The 16,585-nt window shown below is 51.1% G+C and overlaps 1 protein-coding gene across 2 annotated transcripts in view; it reads left to right on the forward strand.

Annotated features, from left to right (window-relative positions):
• Nucleotides 1-16,585, forward strand: part of LOC119957451 (histone acetyltransferase KAT6B-like) — a 179,328-nt gene that overhangs the window by 112,401 nt on the left and 50,342 nt on the right. For both annotated transcript variants that reach the window (XM_038785526.1, XM_038785527.1), the window contains exon 8: nt 399-517. In XM_038785526.1, the coding sequence (XP_038641454.1) occupies nt 399-517 (119 nt within the window). The remainder of the gene's footprint in view (nt 1-398; nt 518-16,585) is intronic.

Raw genomic sequence — 16,585 nt, forward strand, 5'->3', positions numbered from 1 at the left:
GGTGAAACTTGTCGTTTGGAGTCGAGTGCTCAGCTACCTAGGCACCATGTTTGATGTCTCCTGTGTTGGCTGTCGAGTATCTGATTGTAGCTGACTTGCCTGCTGCTCTGTTAGAAAAGGATGGACGAAACTCCAGGTGGAACCAGCAGTAGTTGCAAAACGCCCCAAGTCCAATCTAATTGACAGCTCGGCTGTTGTTAAATTTATCCCCGATTGGTTACAGCGTTTTAGATTTGAGGGCATAAATGTCGCTGTGTTGCTTCATTAATATTTAGCAGCTATATTAACCCATTGAGGTTGTCCGTTCTCAATCTGCGCCTCTCAAGGCAAAGATTATTGCATTATTGATAACGAGAGGAAAGTCCTTGATTAATATTCTCTTTTTCTCGAATCCGCAGACAATCTGAACTCGTGGGGCTGCAAACTTGAAAACGAGGATGACCAATCACTGAGCAAGGACGTGGTGACGGAGAAAGACCTGGACCTGTTTCAGCATGTTCAGGAACTTGCACTGGAGGTAAGGTGTTGGTGAATATTGGGGAATTAACTGTTTACATCACAGTTACTGACTTAAGCACCAGAGATTTTGTCTCATCTCCTGCAGATAAGGTAGATATTTGGAGACTCGCAGGAAATGTGCTGAGCTGATTAGAGTAAAATTACAGTCATGCAGAATTATTTTTCTTTGCTGTTTTGCAAAATGAAATTGTATGAGTTCTTTGCAAAATGAAAAGGGAAAATTAGCATCAGATGTATCAAGGGTGTTAGCCATAATAAAATGGTTCAGTTTGAAGGACTTGACTCCAAATCTCCCTGTGCGACCCACAATTGGATCTGAGGAGAAACTGTGGGTACAAGCTGAGGGGAGCACAAGAGACTGTTCTGGCAAGTCATTTTTATTTTTAAAGCCACTTCAGAGCTAAAGAGCTTCCAAAGTGCAAGCAATAGGGATTTGGGGATTAACAGTACAATTGGTCCAAATCGAATAGCATGCTATGGGTAACCGAATGTATGAAAATGAAATGAAAATGGCTTATTGTCACGAGTAGGCTTCAATGAAGTTACTGTGAAAAGCCCCTAGTCGCCACATTCCGGCGCCTGTTCGGGGAGGCTGGTACGGAAATTGAACGGTGCTGCTGACCTGCCTTGGTCCGCTTGAAAAGCCAGCGAGTTAGCCCAGTGTGCTAAACCAGCCCCCACATGTGTGCTGTGGAGAGCAATAAATGTTAAATATTATTTGCTGTGGAATGTAAGCGTGTAGTTGAGAAGGTGAGAATGTGCTGCCTAAATGTGATTGTTTAGTGGTCTTTGTGTCAAGCCTCTGCAGCACCTATACGAGTATGTACATTACTTCCAATCATGTTCAGTCACACTGGTCCACAGAAAATGCATTATCCAGTCAGTGCATTGTCTTGACGTTTAAAAAAAAAACTTTTAAGTTCTATTTGTACTAATTCTCAGAGAGGAATTTTGAACAGAAAGACTTTGTTTAAGTTGACTTGCTACCTCAAAAGATCGGTGGTGTGAAAGCTTTATACTTGTGATACAGACCTGATTGTGGTCAAAATTTTGGAGTGGGTGTTGAGACTAAACTGAGATATCATTCACACACAAGAATAGAAAACGCATGTGGACAGTAAACAGCAGAGCATATATCAGAAACCACAGACCCTTGTGTGGCAGGACTCATGGCGTCGGAAACTCCGTGTACACTCCAGAACTGGGAAATTCGATCACAAAGGCCCTGCTATTTGTTTTAACATGTTTTGGGAAGCCATGTCCAGGAATAGTCCTGTGGAAAATTTCCCTATTTGCCATTCAAACTGTTTCTTGAGCGACTGGTTCAGGCTCTGCTATTTTGCCTTATCCTGCTGTTCAATCACTAAACAAACCAAATTGTGTAAAAATGGCCGTCAAGGAGAGTAGCCACTCCCCTTTTTGAGAAAATTGGAGTACAGTTGAACATCTAACTCAGTTTGCAACTCTTGGCTATCAAGTGTTGTGGCTAATGGGAAGATGGGCAGCACGGTAGCATTGTAGGGCAGCACGGTAGCATTGTAGGGCAGCACGGTAGCATTGTAGGGCAGCACAGTAGCATTGTAGGGCAGCACGGTAGCATTGTAGGGCAGCACGGTAGCATTGTAGGGCAGCATTGTAGGGCAGCACGGTAGCATTGTAGGGCAGCACGGTAGCATTGTAGGGCAGCACGGTAGCATTGTAGGGCAGCACTGTAGCATTGTAGGGCAGCATTGTAGGGCAGCACGGTAGCATTGTGGATAGCATAATTGCTTCACAGCTCCAGGGTCCCAGGTTTGATTCCAGCTTGGGTCACTGTCTGTGCGGAGTCTGCACGTCCTCCCCGTGTCTGCGTGGGTTTCCTCCGGGTGCTCTGGTTTCCTCCCACAGTCCAAAGATGTGCAGGTTAGGTGGATTGGCCATGATAAATTGCCCTTAGTGTCCAAAATTGCCCTTAGTGTTGGGTGGGGTTACTGGGTTATGGGGATAGGGTGGAGGTATTGACCTTGGTTAGGGTGCTCTTTCCAAGAGCCGGTGCAGACTCGATGGGCCGAATGGCCTCCTTCTGCACTGTAAATTCTATGAAATTCTATGAAAGTGTTCAATCAAAAACAAAGCAGCTAGGCTAGCAAAGGCAGAATATATGCCCTGATCCATTTTGTTCATGCTGTGCAGAAGTGGAGTTGGTAATACTGGGAGAGCCCGCTTTACATTTGCACATGACATTTATGGCACCGAGCACTTTCCTCTTCTGTTCAGGTCTTGCACTCAAGTCTGTCTTCCCATGTTGATCAGCCATCATCTGTTTGAATGGCAGAGCAGGCTCGATGGGCTGAATGGCCCCCTCCTCCAGTGTTCTTGCGTTTCTTGTCCCATCGTCTGCCTATTGTGACAGAAAGGCAGCAGATTGCCCTGGTAAATTGAGAATAAATCGAGCAGTTTGTGCCATTCAGTGTTCTGAGGTACATCTGGGACACGGGCCAGACCAATGCGAGATTCGAACACAAGGGTACGAATTTTAAATGTGAGACTTTAGTGAGCTGCGAGCCAGTGGGCGGGAGGCACCCCGACGTGGATTTTGGAATCTGCGATTGGGCGGAGACTCTCTTCCGATGTCCAAATCGACGGCGCCTGTTTGACACCCCTTTTCTACCCTCCGCCCCCTCCGAAATGGCGTCAGCACGCCGTTGGAACAGCATTGGCGCTTCACCTGAAGGCCCGCCCCCCGATGGGCTGAGTTCCTGACCGAATGGTTGATGTGTGGTCTCAGCGATCGGCAAGCCAGTGTGGCGGCTGCAGACTGTATCCAGCACCACCAGAGTCGGCCGGGAACCATGCTTCTGGCCGGGGTGGGGGGGCTTCCACGAGGGCTGGGGGGGGGGGGGGGGGGACTAGTGGGATGGCCGGGGGGGGGGGGGGGGGCTTCCACGAGGGCTGGGGGGGGACTAGTGGGATGGCCAGGGGGGGGACTGTTGGGCAGGTCGGGTCTGCGCACGTTTTACCTGCGACCCCTGCAGCTCATCGCCATGCGTTTAGCCACAAAGGTTTTTTTTGTCTTGAGAAGGATATGCTTGTTGATTCAGCGAGTTTACCTGTCTACACATTGTGATCATGCAAGAACCCAAGATGTGAGTTTTTCTTGACTTTCACTGTGAGCTTTATTATATACTTAAACTGATGGAAGTGAAATAATAAAGTATGCATTGATTTTCATACGTACCAGCGCGCGCACACACAACTACAGATTACAATACCAATATGCTCAGCCAAATTCGAGTCCATGAAGAACTAGAATAGTATATAGCCTGTCACTTGGTAATTCGACCAGCTTCAGGCTGAATTTGATGGTCTCTCTGCTTCCGATTTGAAGATGCGGACAACTGAGTTGGTTGTTCTTCAGGACTCTGTGCTGTTGATCTGGAAACTTTTCAGAAATCTGACTGCAGCAAGGAGTCCCTGCATGAAGACAGTCAGCAAATAGGACTCCAAGCTCAGTCAATGGGTTGAAGATTTAAGGGCAGCACGGTAGCATTGTGGATAGAAAAATGGCTTCACAGCACCAGGGTCCCAGATTCGATTCCCGGCTCGGGTCACTGTCTGTGCGGAGTCTGCACATCCTCCCCGTGTGTGCGTGGGTTTCCTCCGGGTGCTCCGGTTTCCTCCCACAGTCCAAAGATGTGCAGGTTAGGTGGATTGGCCGTGATAAATTGGCCTTTGTGTCCAAAATTGCCCTTAGTGTTGGGTGGGGTTACTGGGTTATGGGGATAGGGTGGAGGTGTTGAACTTGGGTAGGGTGCTCTTTCCAAGAGCCGGTGCAGACTCGATGGGCCGAATGGCCTCCTTCTGCACTGTAAATTCTATGATCTATGAAAAGGAAGCAGAAGGGACTCCACAGGCCTTTCCCTTTGACTGCCTGTCCTCCGCCCTGCTTCAAACACAAGTCAGGGTCCCACTTTCCAAGCAATTCAGCTTAATAACCCACCTGATGTGACAGGAGATGTGAGGCCTTCACGCTGCCCTGAAGCCATTGTCTTTGAAGGGTTTTAAAGATAACCTGACTGCCCTCCAATGAGCAGGAATAGATCATAGTGAAAATTGGCCATCGTGGGCTGTGTTCAAATCACTTTCGTCTTTCTGAATTAAAACAAAACAGCTTTTTATAAACACATTGGATTTCTAGCCAGTGGATTGAAAATCATTATTCAGCATGAAGCACACCTTCAAGATGTCATGTACAAATACATCCTCATCACCCTCTTTTTGCACACCCAGTTGGCGCAATGCAAGCACAAATGCTCGAAGACACAAAGTGCAAGAAATGGTGATATTGCCCTGGTTTTTCAGCAGGCCATGGGAAAATGTGTTTTTTGGACATGATGGGAGTTGTTCACCAGCATATAATCTGGTGTAGTTGCTGTGGTGAGAAAAGAGGGCCAGACGGTAACTTGGCAGACGGTTTGTAATCAATCACACTTTGGCTTTGTTGTGGAAGATAGTTTCTCATGGCTAACACATTCTTCAACAGTAATTGGAGGGAAACATTTGGGTAAAGTATCTGCTTTGCACCTGGTTATACATGCTGCTCTCATTACTTTGGGCCTTGGATTAAACGCAATATGGTTGGGTAAAATCTGGCTTGAACACTGGACCACAAAAGGCTGTTTACCAGTAAGGTGCTGAAAGTTCTTTGTGCTTGGCCAGAGAGTGGCCCCAGAGAGGGGCTGGTTTAGCTCACAAGGCTAAATCGCTGGCTTATAAAGCAGACCAAGCAGGCCAGCAGCACGGTTCGATTCCCGTATCAGCCTCCCCGGACAGGCGCCGGAATGTGGCGACTAGGGGCTTTTCACAGTAACTTCATCGAAGCCTACTCGTGACAATAAGCGATTTTCATTTCATTTTCATTGGCTCTGGCATCAAGACACAGATCTTGGACCATTGCCGAAAGGAATTGCATAGTAATTACAACAACAGCTGACTAAAATGTGCCAGAGTGCTTCATTGGAGCATTATCAAGCAGAATTTGACACCAAACTGCACTGCTAAGTCAGGCACCATGGAGAGAGGAGTGACAGGTGAACAGCACTTGGTGCAAGTTAGGATATGGGCAGCAGAGTTTTCGATCAGCTCATATTTTTTGGGAGAGCAAAATGCAAGGAGGGAACTGGATTAATTGAGTCCAGTGATAACACAGGCATGGATGAGGGTTTCAGCAATATAGAAGCTAACGCAGCAACGAGACTGAGCGATCTCAGAGAAATGGGAGGAGGCAGCCTTAAGTGGCCAGAACCTCAAGACCAAGGTCGCAAATGTTCAGGTGCAGTCTTGGGCAGTTACCAGAGAGAGGGATGGATTTGGGGGCTAGCGAATGCTGTTTGTTACAGTAACTAAAGGCAATGGCTTCAATGCCGTTGTAGGAAATTTCTGCTCTCCAAATGTTGTGTCAGACAAGCAGTGTGACAAATTAAAGATAGTGGGAGGATTGAGGGAGTTATTGGGAAGATGAAACTGGTTGTCGTTGGTGTACCTGTGGAACCTGATGTGTTTTCGGATGCTGTCGTCGAGGAACAGCCTGAAGGTAAGGAATAGGAGGAGGCCACGGATCGGCCCTGGGGCAACTCCACGACAATGTGGGAGTGGGAAGAGAAACCTCTGCAGGTCATCCTCTGGCTCTGACTGGTTAAGTCAGAATGGAAACCGGTGATTGCATCTCAGGCACTGGATCACGGCCATTGCAATATGGGGCTCTGGTCAACCCTGTAAAAATGGCTGCAGAAAAGTCCTCCAGACCGTGAGCCTGTAAATAATGGCAAACAACAATACAGCTTCAGCACTCTTATCCGAAAATCGAAAAAATCCAAACGCTGCACTTTATCCGAGCAACGTGACATCACGAATGGGAAATTCCACAAGGCTCCGAGGCGACGCACACTTCACAACGCGCACCACACACGCACAGTTCAAAAGGCGCACCACACACGCACAGTTCAAAAGGCGCACCACACACGCACAGTTCCCACACGCACCACACACGTACAGTTCCCAAGGCGCACCGCACACGCACAGTTCCCAAGGCGCACCACACACGCACAGTTCCCACGGCGCACCGCACACGCACAGTTCCCACACGCACCACACACGTACAGTTCCCACGGCGCACCGCACACGCACAGTTCCCAAGGCGCACCACATACGCACAGTTCCCACACGCACCACACACGTACAGTTCAGAAGGCGCACCACACACGCACAGTTCCCACGGCGCACCACACACGCACAGTTCCCAAGGCGCACCACACACGCACAGTTCCCACACGCACCACACACGCACAGTTCCCACACGCACCACACACGTACAGTTCCCACACGCACCACACACGTACAGTTCCCACACGCACCGCACACGCACAGTTCCCACACGCACCACACACGCACAGTTCCCAAGGCGCACCGCACACGCACAGTTCCCACGGCGCACCACACACGCACAGTTCCCAAGGCGCACCGCACACGCACAGTTCCCACGGCGCACCACACACGCACAGTTCCCAAGGCGCACCGCACACGCACAGTTCCCAAGGCGCACCACACACGCACAGTTCCCACGGCGCACCACACACGCACAGTTCCCACGGCGCACCACATACGCACAGTTCCCACGGCGCACCACACACGCACAGTTCCCACGGCGCACCACACACGCACAGTTCCCACGGCGCACCACATACGCACAGTTCCCACGGCGCACCACACACGCACAGTTCCCAAGGCGCACCACACACGCACAGTTCCCAAGGCGCACCACACACGCACAGTTCCCACGGCGCACCGCACACGCACAGTTCCCAAGGCGCACCACATACGCACAGTTCCCACACTCACCACACACGCACAGTTCCCACGGCGCACCACACACGCACAGTTCCCAAGGCGCACCACATACGCACAGTTCCCACACTCACCACACACGCACAGTTCCCAAGGCGCACCACACACGCACAGTTCCCAAGGCGCACCACACACGCACAGTTCCCAAGGCGCACCACATACGCACAGTTCCCACACTCACCACATACGCACAGTTCCCAAGGCGCACCACATACGCACAGTTCCCACACTCACCACATACGCACAGTTCCCACACGCACCGCACACGCACAGTTCCCACGGCGCACCACATACGCACAGTTCCCACGGCGCACCACACACGCACAGTTCCCACGGCGCACCACACACGCACAGTTCCCAAGGCGCACCACACACGCACAGTTCCCAAGGCGCACCACATACGCACAGTTCCCACGGCGCACCACACACGCACAGTTCCCACACTCACCACACACGCACAGTTCCCAAGGCGCACCACACACGCACAGTTCCCACGGCGCACCACACACGCACAGTTCCCACACGCGCCACACACGCACAGTTCCAACGGCGCACCACACACGCACAGTTCCCAAGGCGCACCACACACGCACAGTTCCCACGGCGCACCACACACGCACAGTTCCCACACGCGCCACACACGCACAGTTCCCAAGGCGCACCGCACACGCACAGTTCCCACACTCACCGCACACGGACAGTTCCCACACTCACCGCACACGCACAGTTCCCACACTCACCGCACACGCACAGTTCCCACACTCACCGCACACGCACAGTTCCCACACTCACCGCACACGCACAGTTCCCACACTCACCGCACACGCACAGTTCCCACACTCACCGCACACGCACAGTTCCCACACTCACCGCACACGCACAGTTCCCACACTCACCGCACACGCACAGTTCCCACACGCACCACATACGCACAGTTCCCAAGGCGCACCACACACGCACAGTTCCCACACGCACCGCACACGCACAGTTCCCAAGGCGCACCACATACGCACAGTTCCCAAGGCGCACCACACACGCACAGTTCCCACACGCACCGCACACGCACAGTTCCCACACGCACCACATACGCACAGTTCCCACACACACCGCACACGCACAGTTCCCAAGGCGCACCACATACGCACAGTTCCCACACACACCGCACACGCACAGTTCCCAAGGCGCACCACATACGCACAGTTCCCAAGGTGCACCACATACGCACAGTTCCCAAGGCGCACCACATACGCACAGTTCCCAAGGCGCACCGCACACGCACAGTTCCCACACGCACCGCACACGCACAGTTCCCAAGGCGCACCATACACGCACAGTTCCCACACGCACCGCACACGCACAGTTCCCAAGGCGCACCACATACGCACAGTTCCCAAGGCGCACCACACACGCACAGTTCCCAAGGCGCACCACATACGCACAGTTCCCAAGGTGCACCACACACGCACAGTTCCCAAGGCGCACCACATACGCACAGTTCCCACGGCGCACCATACACGCACAGTTCCCAAGGCGCACCACATACGCACAGTTCCCAAGGTGCACCACACACGCACAGTTCCCAAGGCGCACCACATACGCACAGTTCCCACGGCGCACCATACACGCACAGTTCCCAAGGCGCACCACACACGCACAGTTCCCAAGGCGCACCACATACGCACAGTTCCCAAGGCGCACCGCACACGCACAGTTCCCAAGGCGCACCGCACACGCACAGTTCCCACACGCACCGCACACGCACAGTTCCCACACGCACCACACACGCACAGTTCCCAAGGCGCACCACATACGCACAGTTCCCAAGGCGCACCACACACGCACAGTTCCCAAGGCGCACCACACACGCACAGTTCCCACGGCGCACCGCACACGCACAGTTCCCACACTCACCACACACGCACAGTTCCCAAGGCGCACCACACACGCACAGTTCCCACGGCGCACCACATACGCACAGTTCCCACGGCGCACCACATACGCACAGTTCCCACACGCACCATACACGCACAGTTCCCAAGGCGCACCACACACGCACAGTTCCCAAGGCGCACCACATACGCACAGTTCCCAAGGCGCACCACATACGCACAGTTCCCAAGGCGCACCACATACGCACAGTTCCCAAGGCGCACCACATACGCACAGTTCCCACACTCACCGCACACGCACAGTTCCCAAGGCGCACCACACACGCACAGTTCCCACACTCACCGCACACGCACAGTTCCCAAGGCGCACCGCACGTGCACAGTTCCCAGAGCGTACCGCACATGAGCAGTTCCCAGCGCGCACCACACATGCACAGTTCCCAGCGCGCACCACACATGCACAGTTCCCAGCGTGTACCGCACATGCACAGTTCCCAACACACACCGCACATGCACAGACAGTTCCCAATGCGCACCGCACATGCACAGTTCCCAACGCGCATCGCACATGCACAGTTCCCAACACGCACCGCACATGCACAGACAGTTCCCAATGCGCACCGCACATGCACAGTTCCCAACGCGCATCGCACATGCACAGTTCCCAACACGCACCGCACATGCACAGTTCCCAGGGCGTACCGCACGTGCACAGTTCCCAGCGTGTACTGCACATGCATAGTTCCCAACACGCACCGCACATGCACACAGTTTCCAACACGCTCTGCACATGCACAGTTAGTTCCCAGCGTGCACCGCACATGCACAGTTCCCAACGCGCACCGCATGTGCACAGTTCCCGGCACCTACCGCACATGCGCAGTTCCCAGCGCGTACCGCACATGCGCAGTTCCCCAGGTGCAATGCACGTGCACAGTTCCCAATGCGCACCGCACATGCACAGTTCCCAACACTCACCGTCCAAGCATAATTCCCAACACGCTCTGCACATGCGCAGTTCCCAACACTCACCACACATGACAGTTTGCAACGCGCACCGCACATGCACAGTTCCCAGTGCGCACTGCACATGCACAGTTCCGAACGCGCACCACACACGCACAGTTCCCAACGTGCACCGCACAGTTCCCAACGCGCATCGCACATGCACAGTTCCCAACGCGCACTGCACATGCATAGTTCCCAACACGCACTGCACATGCACAGTTCCCAACGCGCACTGCACATGCATAGTTCCCAACACGCTCTGCACATGCACAGTTCCCAATACGCACCGCACATGCACAGTTCTCAGCGCGCACCGCACATGCACAGTTCCCAGCGCGCACCGCACATGCACAGTTCCCAGCGCGCACCGCACATGCACAGTTCCCAGCGCGCACCGCACACGCATAGTTCCCAACACGCTCTGCACATGCAGTTTCCAACGCGCTCCGCACATGCGTAGTTCCCAATGCGTACCGCACATGCACAGTTCCCAGCGCGCACCGCACATGCATAGTTCCCAACACGCTCTGCACATGCAGTTTCCAACGCGCTCCGCACATGCGTAGTTCCCAATGCGTACCGCACATGCACAGTTCCCAGCGCGCACCGCACATGCACAGTTCCCAACGTGCACCGCACACGTACAGTTCCCAGCGCACTGCACATGCACAGTTCCCAGCGCGCACCACACACGCACAGTAGCCAGCGTGTACTGCACACGCACAGTACCCAGCGTGCACTGCTCCTGCGCAGTATATTCCAAAATCCGATACACTGTCCCCAAGCATTTTGGATCAGGGATGCTTACCCTGTACTGGCATTCAGCAGCTGATTAGGCACAAATCTGAATCTAGGTTACTAATTAGTATCCACATTAATGCTTTGAATGTCTGAGGAGGTAACGTTTTGCCAATTCTGGCTGAGTTGTCTAAGCAGGGGAATCCCTTGGTGCTTTACTCCAGCATGTTTTCTTAATATAGATTCCAGCATGGAGTTGCCCTTTTAGTTGCATGGAAAGATTCAACTTTCCTGCCAGCAACATAAGTTTTAGAATGGGTCATCGAAGAGAAAAGGAGAAGGGAAATATATTGAAACCTGACCCATTTGACGTACATTTTGTCCCAATGTGTTCTGTGTAAGCTAACCTGCTGCTATTAATTGTAGGCAAGTGTGTGCTGCGTGGAGCAAGGAGGGGGGGGGGGGGGGGGGTGAAGAAAACAAATACCATACGTCCTCAAAGGATTACGGCAAACTGCCAGTATTGTTCTGTTTGTCTGGTGTGTTTGCGTCTTTGAAATCAGACGCTGAACACTGATCACGTGACATGTGTCGCAGCTGCTGCAATACTTGAGTGGCCAGAGAGTTCAACCACATTTCATTTGTTCACAGCTGAAGAGTGCAAGCCTTTCTCTGCTTTCCTTCCCCCCCCCGCCCCCCGCCCCCCCCCATCTACACCTGGCTGAAGGGGTTTGTTTTTAGCCTAAAGTACTGTATAACTGACCCTGCAAAGGTGGTGTGTGTGTGTTACGTACCCATGTGCAAACAGCTGTACTGGAGCCGTGTGTCAGCATTCCCACTTGGCATTCAGCTGCAGGAGAAATGGGAGCAGGAAGGGAGGGGTTTGATGGCCCATGCACTGGCACAGGTAGTATGGTTTCTATTCTTGCCGTTTACTGAACGATAAACTGTTTCAGGGGCTACTATGGATCAGCTGTATATCTGTATGTTCAGCGAGGTGGGGGGTGGGGGTGGGGGGGTGTATGGTTACACGTTCCCTTTCTTTCACTTTGCTGAAGTTTTCTTTAACTTGGGGCATTCTGCATTTGGAAGATTCTTAAGGTGGCTCAAGTATCATTGACTTGATTTTCTAGTTGGGAGCTGTGAATCTCCTGCTTTTGGAATCGGTGTTTGTGAGGCCTGTATCAATGATTAACTTGGTCTGGCTTGTGGGGCAGTATGACTTGTGGAACACGTGAGTGCATTTCGCATGAGGTACAGTATTTCTGGCAATTGGCTAGGTGCTGTTCTGCGTTCGTGAGAATGGGCACACTACAGCAACCAACCTGAGTGATTCAAGGGTTGTAAAGGAGGAGCAAAGTTTACCAGTTGTCCTCTGATCTCTGAAATTCTGAGCTGTTTTCAATCATTGATCGATACAAACATGAAAAATATTCACAGGTCCAAGCCATGCCCGATAGTGTAATGGTCACAGGTGAGAGAACCTGTCCAACATCACCAGAACAGAGTTCTGATTCAGGTCTGATTCACAGGTCCAAGCCATGCCCGATAGTGTAATGGTCACAGGTGAGAGAACCTGCCCAACATCGCCAGAACAGAGTTCTGGTCCAGGCCCTGTTGCCACTGGTGTGTCAGTGGTATTGAGATGGTCTCTGCTGCTTCCTGTTTGTGTGTTCCAGTTTCCTAGCATTGGAAACCCCCGCCAGCTAATCCCAGGTTTGCAAGGTGAGGTGAATCTGGAAGACCCCTCTTGCCCGGTCTTTTAAAATGTAACCAGTCTTGGAACCTTGCATCAAAATACCCTTCTTTGGCAATTCTGAATTGTACGGTGACCTCCAACTTTGCCATCTTTGTGCAACAGTCTGCACTTCCTCGTGGAAATACCTCCATTTGAGCATCCTTCAATACTCTGGACTTCACTTGCCTGGCACACCTTGCCTTCAAACTTAAACAACATATAGTTGATGCCAGCTGCACCCTACCTACATCAAGCTTATTCCACTACACACCGTCTGACTTCAACTCTCGACTCCCTCCTGTTGACCTCTATCCAATCCCTGTTAATATCAGGTTTCATATCAATGTAATTAAGCAAATGTAATTGAAATTTCCTTGTATCCGTTTGCATGTGCATTTTGACTGTGGTTCGCACAGCTGCCTCACAGCTCCAAGGGCCGGGTTCAATTCCAGCCTTGGGTCACTGTCTGTGCGGAGTCTGCACGTTCTGCGTGGGTTTCCTCCGGGTGCTCCGGTTTCCTCCCACAGTCCAAAGATGTACAGGTTAGGTGGATTTGCCACGCTAAATTGTTCCTTAGTATCCAGAAAGGGTAGGTGGGGTTACTGGGTTACGAGGATAGGGTGGAGGTAAGGGCTTAAGTAGACTGTCCTTTCTAAGGGCCGGTATAGATTCGATGGGCTGAATGGCCTCCTGCACTGTCAGGATTCTATGATGACTGCCATTTTTTCTGCTGTTTTAATTTTGTCTTTGCACCTCCTAGACCCCTCTGTTGTTTTATGTCTCCTTTCATTTCTGCTTTCAGAGTTATTCTGCTCTCCCAAATCTCTATTGCAACCCTCCAGTTTTCTTTGACCTTTGGACATGCCTGCTGCCCTTTCAGATTTTACTGCCTTTTGTATAAGCCTGCAGCTTCCTCCTTTGCTCTGCCTCTCTTGACATCCTCCAAAGGGTCATCAAAGTACTTTTCACTGCCTCCTTTCGTACAGCAATTGCCCCATCTTACTCTCTCTTTCTCAGGGCACTAATGTTATCAACGTTTTTCCCTTTCCAATTTAACCCTCCCGTTGCTGACTGTGGATTTTACCGACTTTCAGGGGCTGGTTTAGCTCACTGGGCTAAATCGCTGGCTTTGAAAGCAGACCAAGCAGGCCAGCAGCACGGTTCAATTCCCGTACCAACCTCCCCGAACAGGCGCCGGAATGTGGCGGCTAGGGGCTTTTCACAGCAACTTCATTGAAGCCTATTCGTGACCATAAGCGATTTTCATTTCATTTTTTTACTTTCAGTGTCTATTCTCCATGTGCCCCTTCAGAATGTTGGGCATTTGCTGCTCCTTTGAGCATCGCGCTTTGTTCCACCCCCCTCATTTCTCATCGCCCACCCAAGCAGCATTAAAAATGTTCTCTCTGCTTTCTCCTCTCCGCCTTTGCACTGAGCAACTTCTCAACCACCTGTGATTTCAAGCTCAATTGATCATGTTCTCGCTTTTCTGAGTCCATTGCCCTCTTTTTGTCCTTTCCTCCAAAACCGAGGTCTCACAGCCACCTCTGAGACCTTGCCACCTCGTGGCCTCACTATTTCTATCATAGCCGTCACTTGGAGAGAAGGCCATCTCTGATCACTTCCTTTTGTATCACTCTCTACCCATCTCCTCTTCCTCTGCCCCATCCCTTCCCACCCCAGCCCTTCCTTCTGTCTCTGCTTCTGGAGAAACCGTCTTCACGTTAAAAATCCAAACTGCTGAGCCTTTGATCCTCTGCTCACCACTACATTTCTGCACCCGTTGATCAATCACCCTCACTTGCACCATTGATGCCCTTTACTCCTCGCCATTCTCCCCCCACCACTGCCCCCAAAGTCAGCCCATATTTCTACACCCTCAAGACTAAGGCATGGTGACTTGATATGGTGAATAAATGGTTGAACCAACCACATCCGGCTGCACCACAGAAATCACTATTGTAATGGTCCACTGTTCCATTATGACTCATTGCTAAGTCGGCATCAGTCCTCTAGATAATGCGAAGGAGTCATGTAAAAGCTAGGCCACATCCTGGGAGTCCTCCTGAATCAGCCCATGCAGATCCTTCATTGGCCCTGTGTGATAACATGGGAAAAGATTTGACTATTACACCCGAGTTGTTCAGTCCCCCCACTGCCTGGTTCGTTGCTTTGATAGCACCTTTTTGCAGCTCAGGCCCATCCCAGCTCTCTTGAGAACTATTCTATTTCAATCTGTAGAAGTATTTTTTCTTCAGTCAGATTTGTCCTGGTGAAAGAAGTATTTTAAAACGCCCCGTTCATTCACGTTTGGTTCCGTACACTTTTCCCTCAGAATGCCCCCCAAGATTAAAAATTCCTCGGTGACCGAATACTCCAAACAAGCCATTCCAGCACAAAGATTCATGGTTCCTGGGATATTTATTCCCAACTTTGTACCCAGATTTCTGTTTGTTGAAGTTGCTACCGTTTGTTGTATGAGACAGGATGCCTAACGAACATGCTGCCTCTCGAATGCTGACATCATTGGCTCACAGGATTCTGGTCCTCTATTAATCAGACCTTGGCGACCCATTGTTGACAGTTTAATCTTTGTGAAGTAATTGAATGAACAAGCTTATTGAAACAGGAACACGTGGCTGTTGCCGTTAAATCTCGGATCTTGCACTTTTTCCAGTGGTTTCCGTGTCTATTGAAATGTGGGCCTTCCTTTCCCTTTATGATTTGTGTCAGACTGGAAGGCCGTGAGCTTATATTTGTTAACTTTCCTCCGCTTGCATTCCCAATCTCAGTTTTACTGTCCTCTGTATGCGTGTAAATGTAGACCACACTTGGGGAGTCCTGCAAACAGTTCTGCTCCAGACTTTTCAAATGCATCAGAAAAGGCGCAAAAAAGAAAGGTTTACCAGAGTGATAGCAGAACTGAGAATTTACGCTCATCAGGAAAGATTGAATACGGTGATGCTTTTTTCTCCCGAGGGCTGACCTGATGAAATATTTTCCTATTAAAACCTTCCAGAATCTTGGAGATGTTTCCACTTGCAGGAGACACCAGGACTATGGGTCATAAATCCAAGATGGCCACTATTAAATCCAATTTTGAGGGTGTGGAACTCTTTGCCAAGGGAGGCGTTCAGATGAATTGCCAAGATGTATTCAAGGTGAAGTTAGGCAAGCACATGACTGAGAAAAGAATGGTGATGTCAGCTCATTTAGTGGACCTACTGGACAGGAGGGTCGGTTTCTGTACTATAAATATGTTACAATCCCACTTAATGTTATCCCCGGAGAGGGAGATCACAGAATGGAAGCTTTACTGCCATGGACTGTCATTTTGAATAAAACATGGTGACAGGAGCACTAATGAGGTTTAACAACAAGAAAAAAAACATTTCTTAAACATGGAAAATTGGATTTTGATTCAATAAGCCTTTACCACCCCCTTACCTTAACAATTGCACACCTGTTTTAGGATGAATATGGATTGCAGAGTGCATCTTAAGCTGCAATGGTTTCATTAAACTCGCAGAGGGGGGCGATGCGGGCACAGAATCCAGAGAGAATCGGGATTCCCCACCCCTCGCCTGTGATGTCACAAGGTTCCTGCCCACAAAAGAGGCTGCCCCGCCACATAATACCCCCCCACCCCCCCCCCCCCCCCCCCCCATCCCACTGAATATCTGTCGGTGAGGTTTACAACAAGCCTGGCAAAATGTGATTCAGTCAAGCGGGTCCATCCAGGGACGCAAAGGTAAGTATAGTGCCTGGGGTGGGAGGGGGGCAATCTGGGCAGTGCCCTGGCAAAAGGTTG

Source organism: Scyliorhinus canicula, chromosome 26, assembly GCF_902713615.1.
Source record: "Scyliorhinus canicula chromosome 26, sScyCan1.1, whole genome shotgun sequence".
Lineage (NCBI taxonomy): Eukaryota > Metazoa > Chordata > Chondrichthyes > Carcharhiniformes > Scyliorhinidae > Scyliorhinus > Scyliorhinus canicula.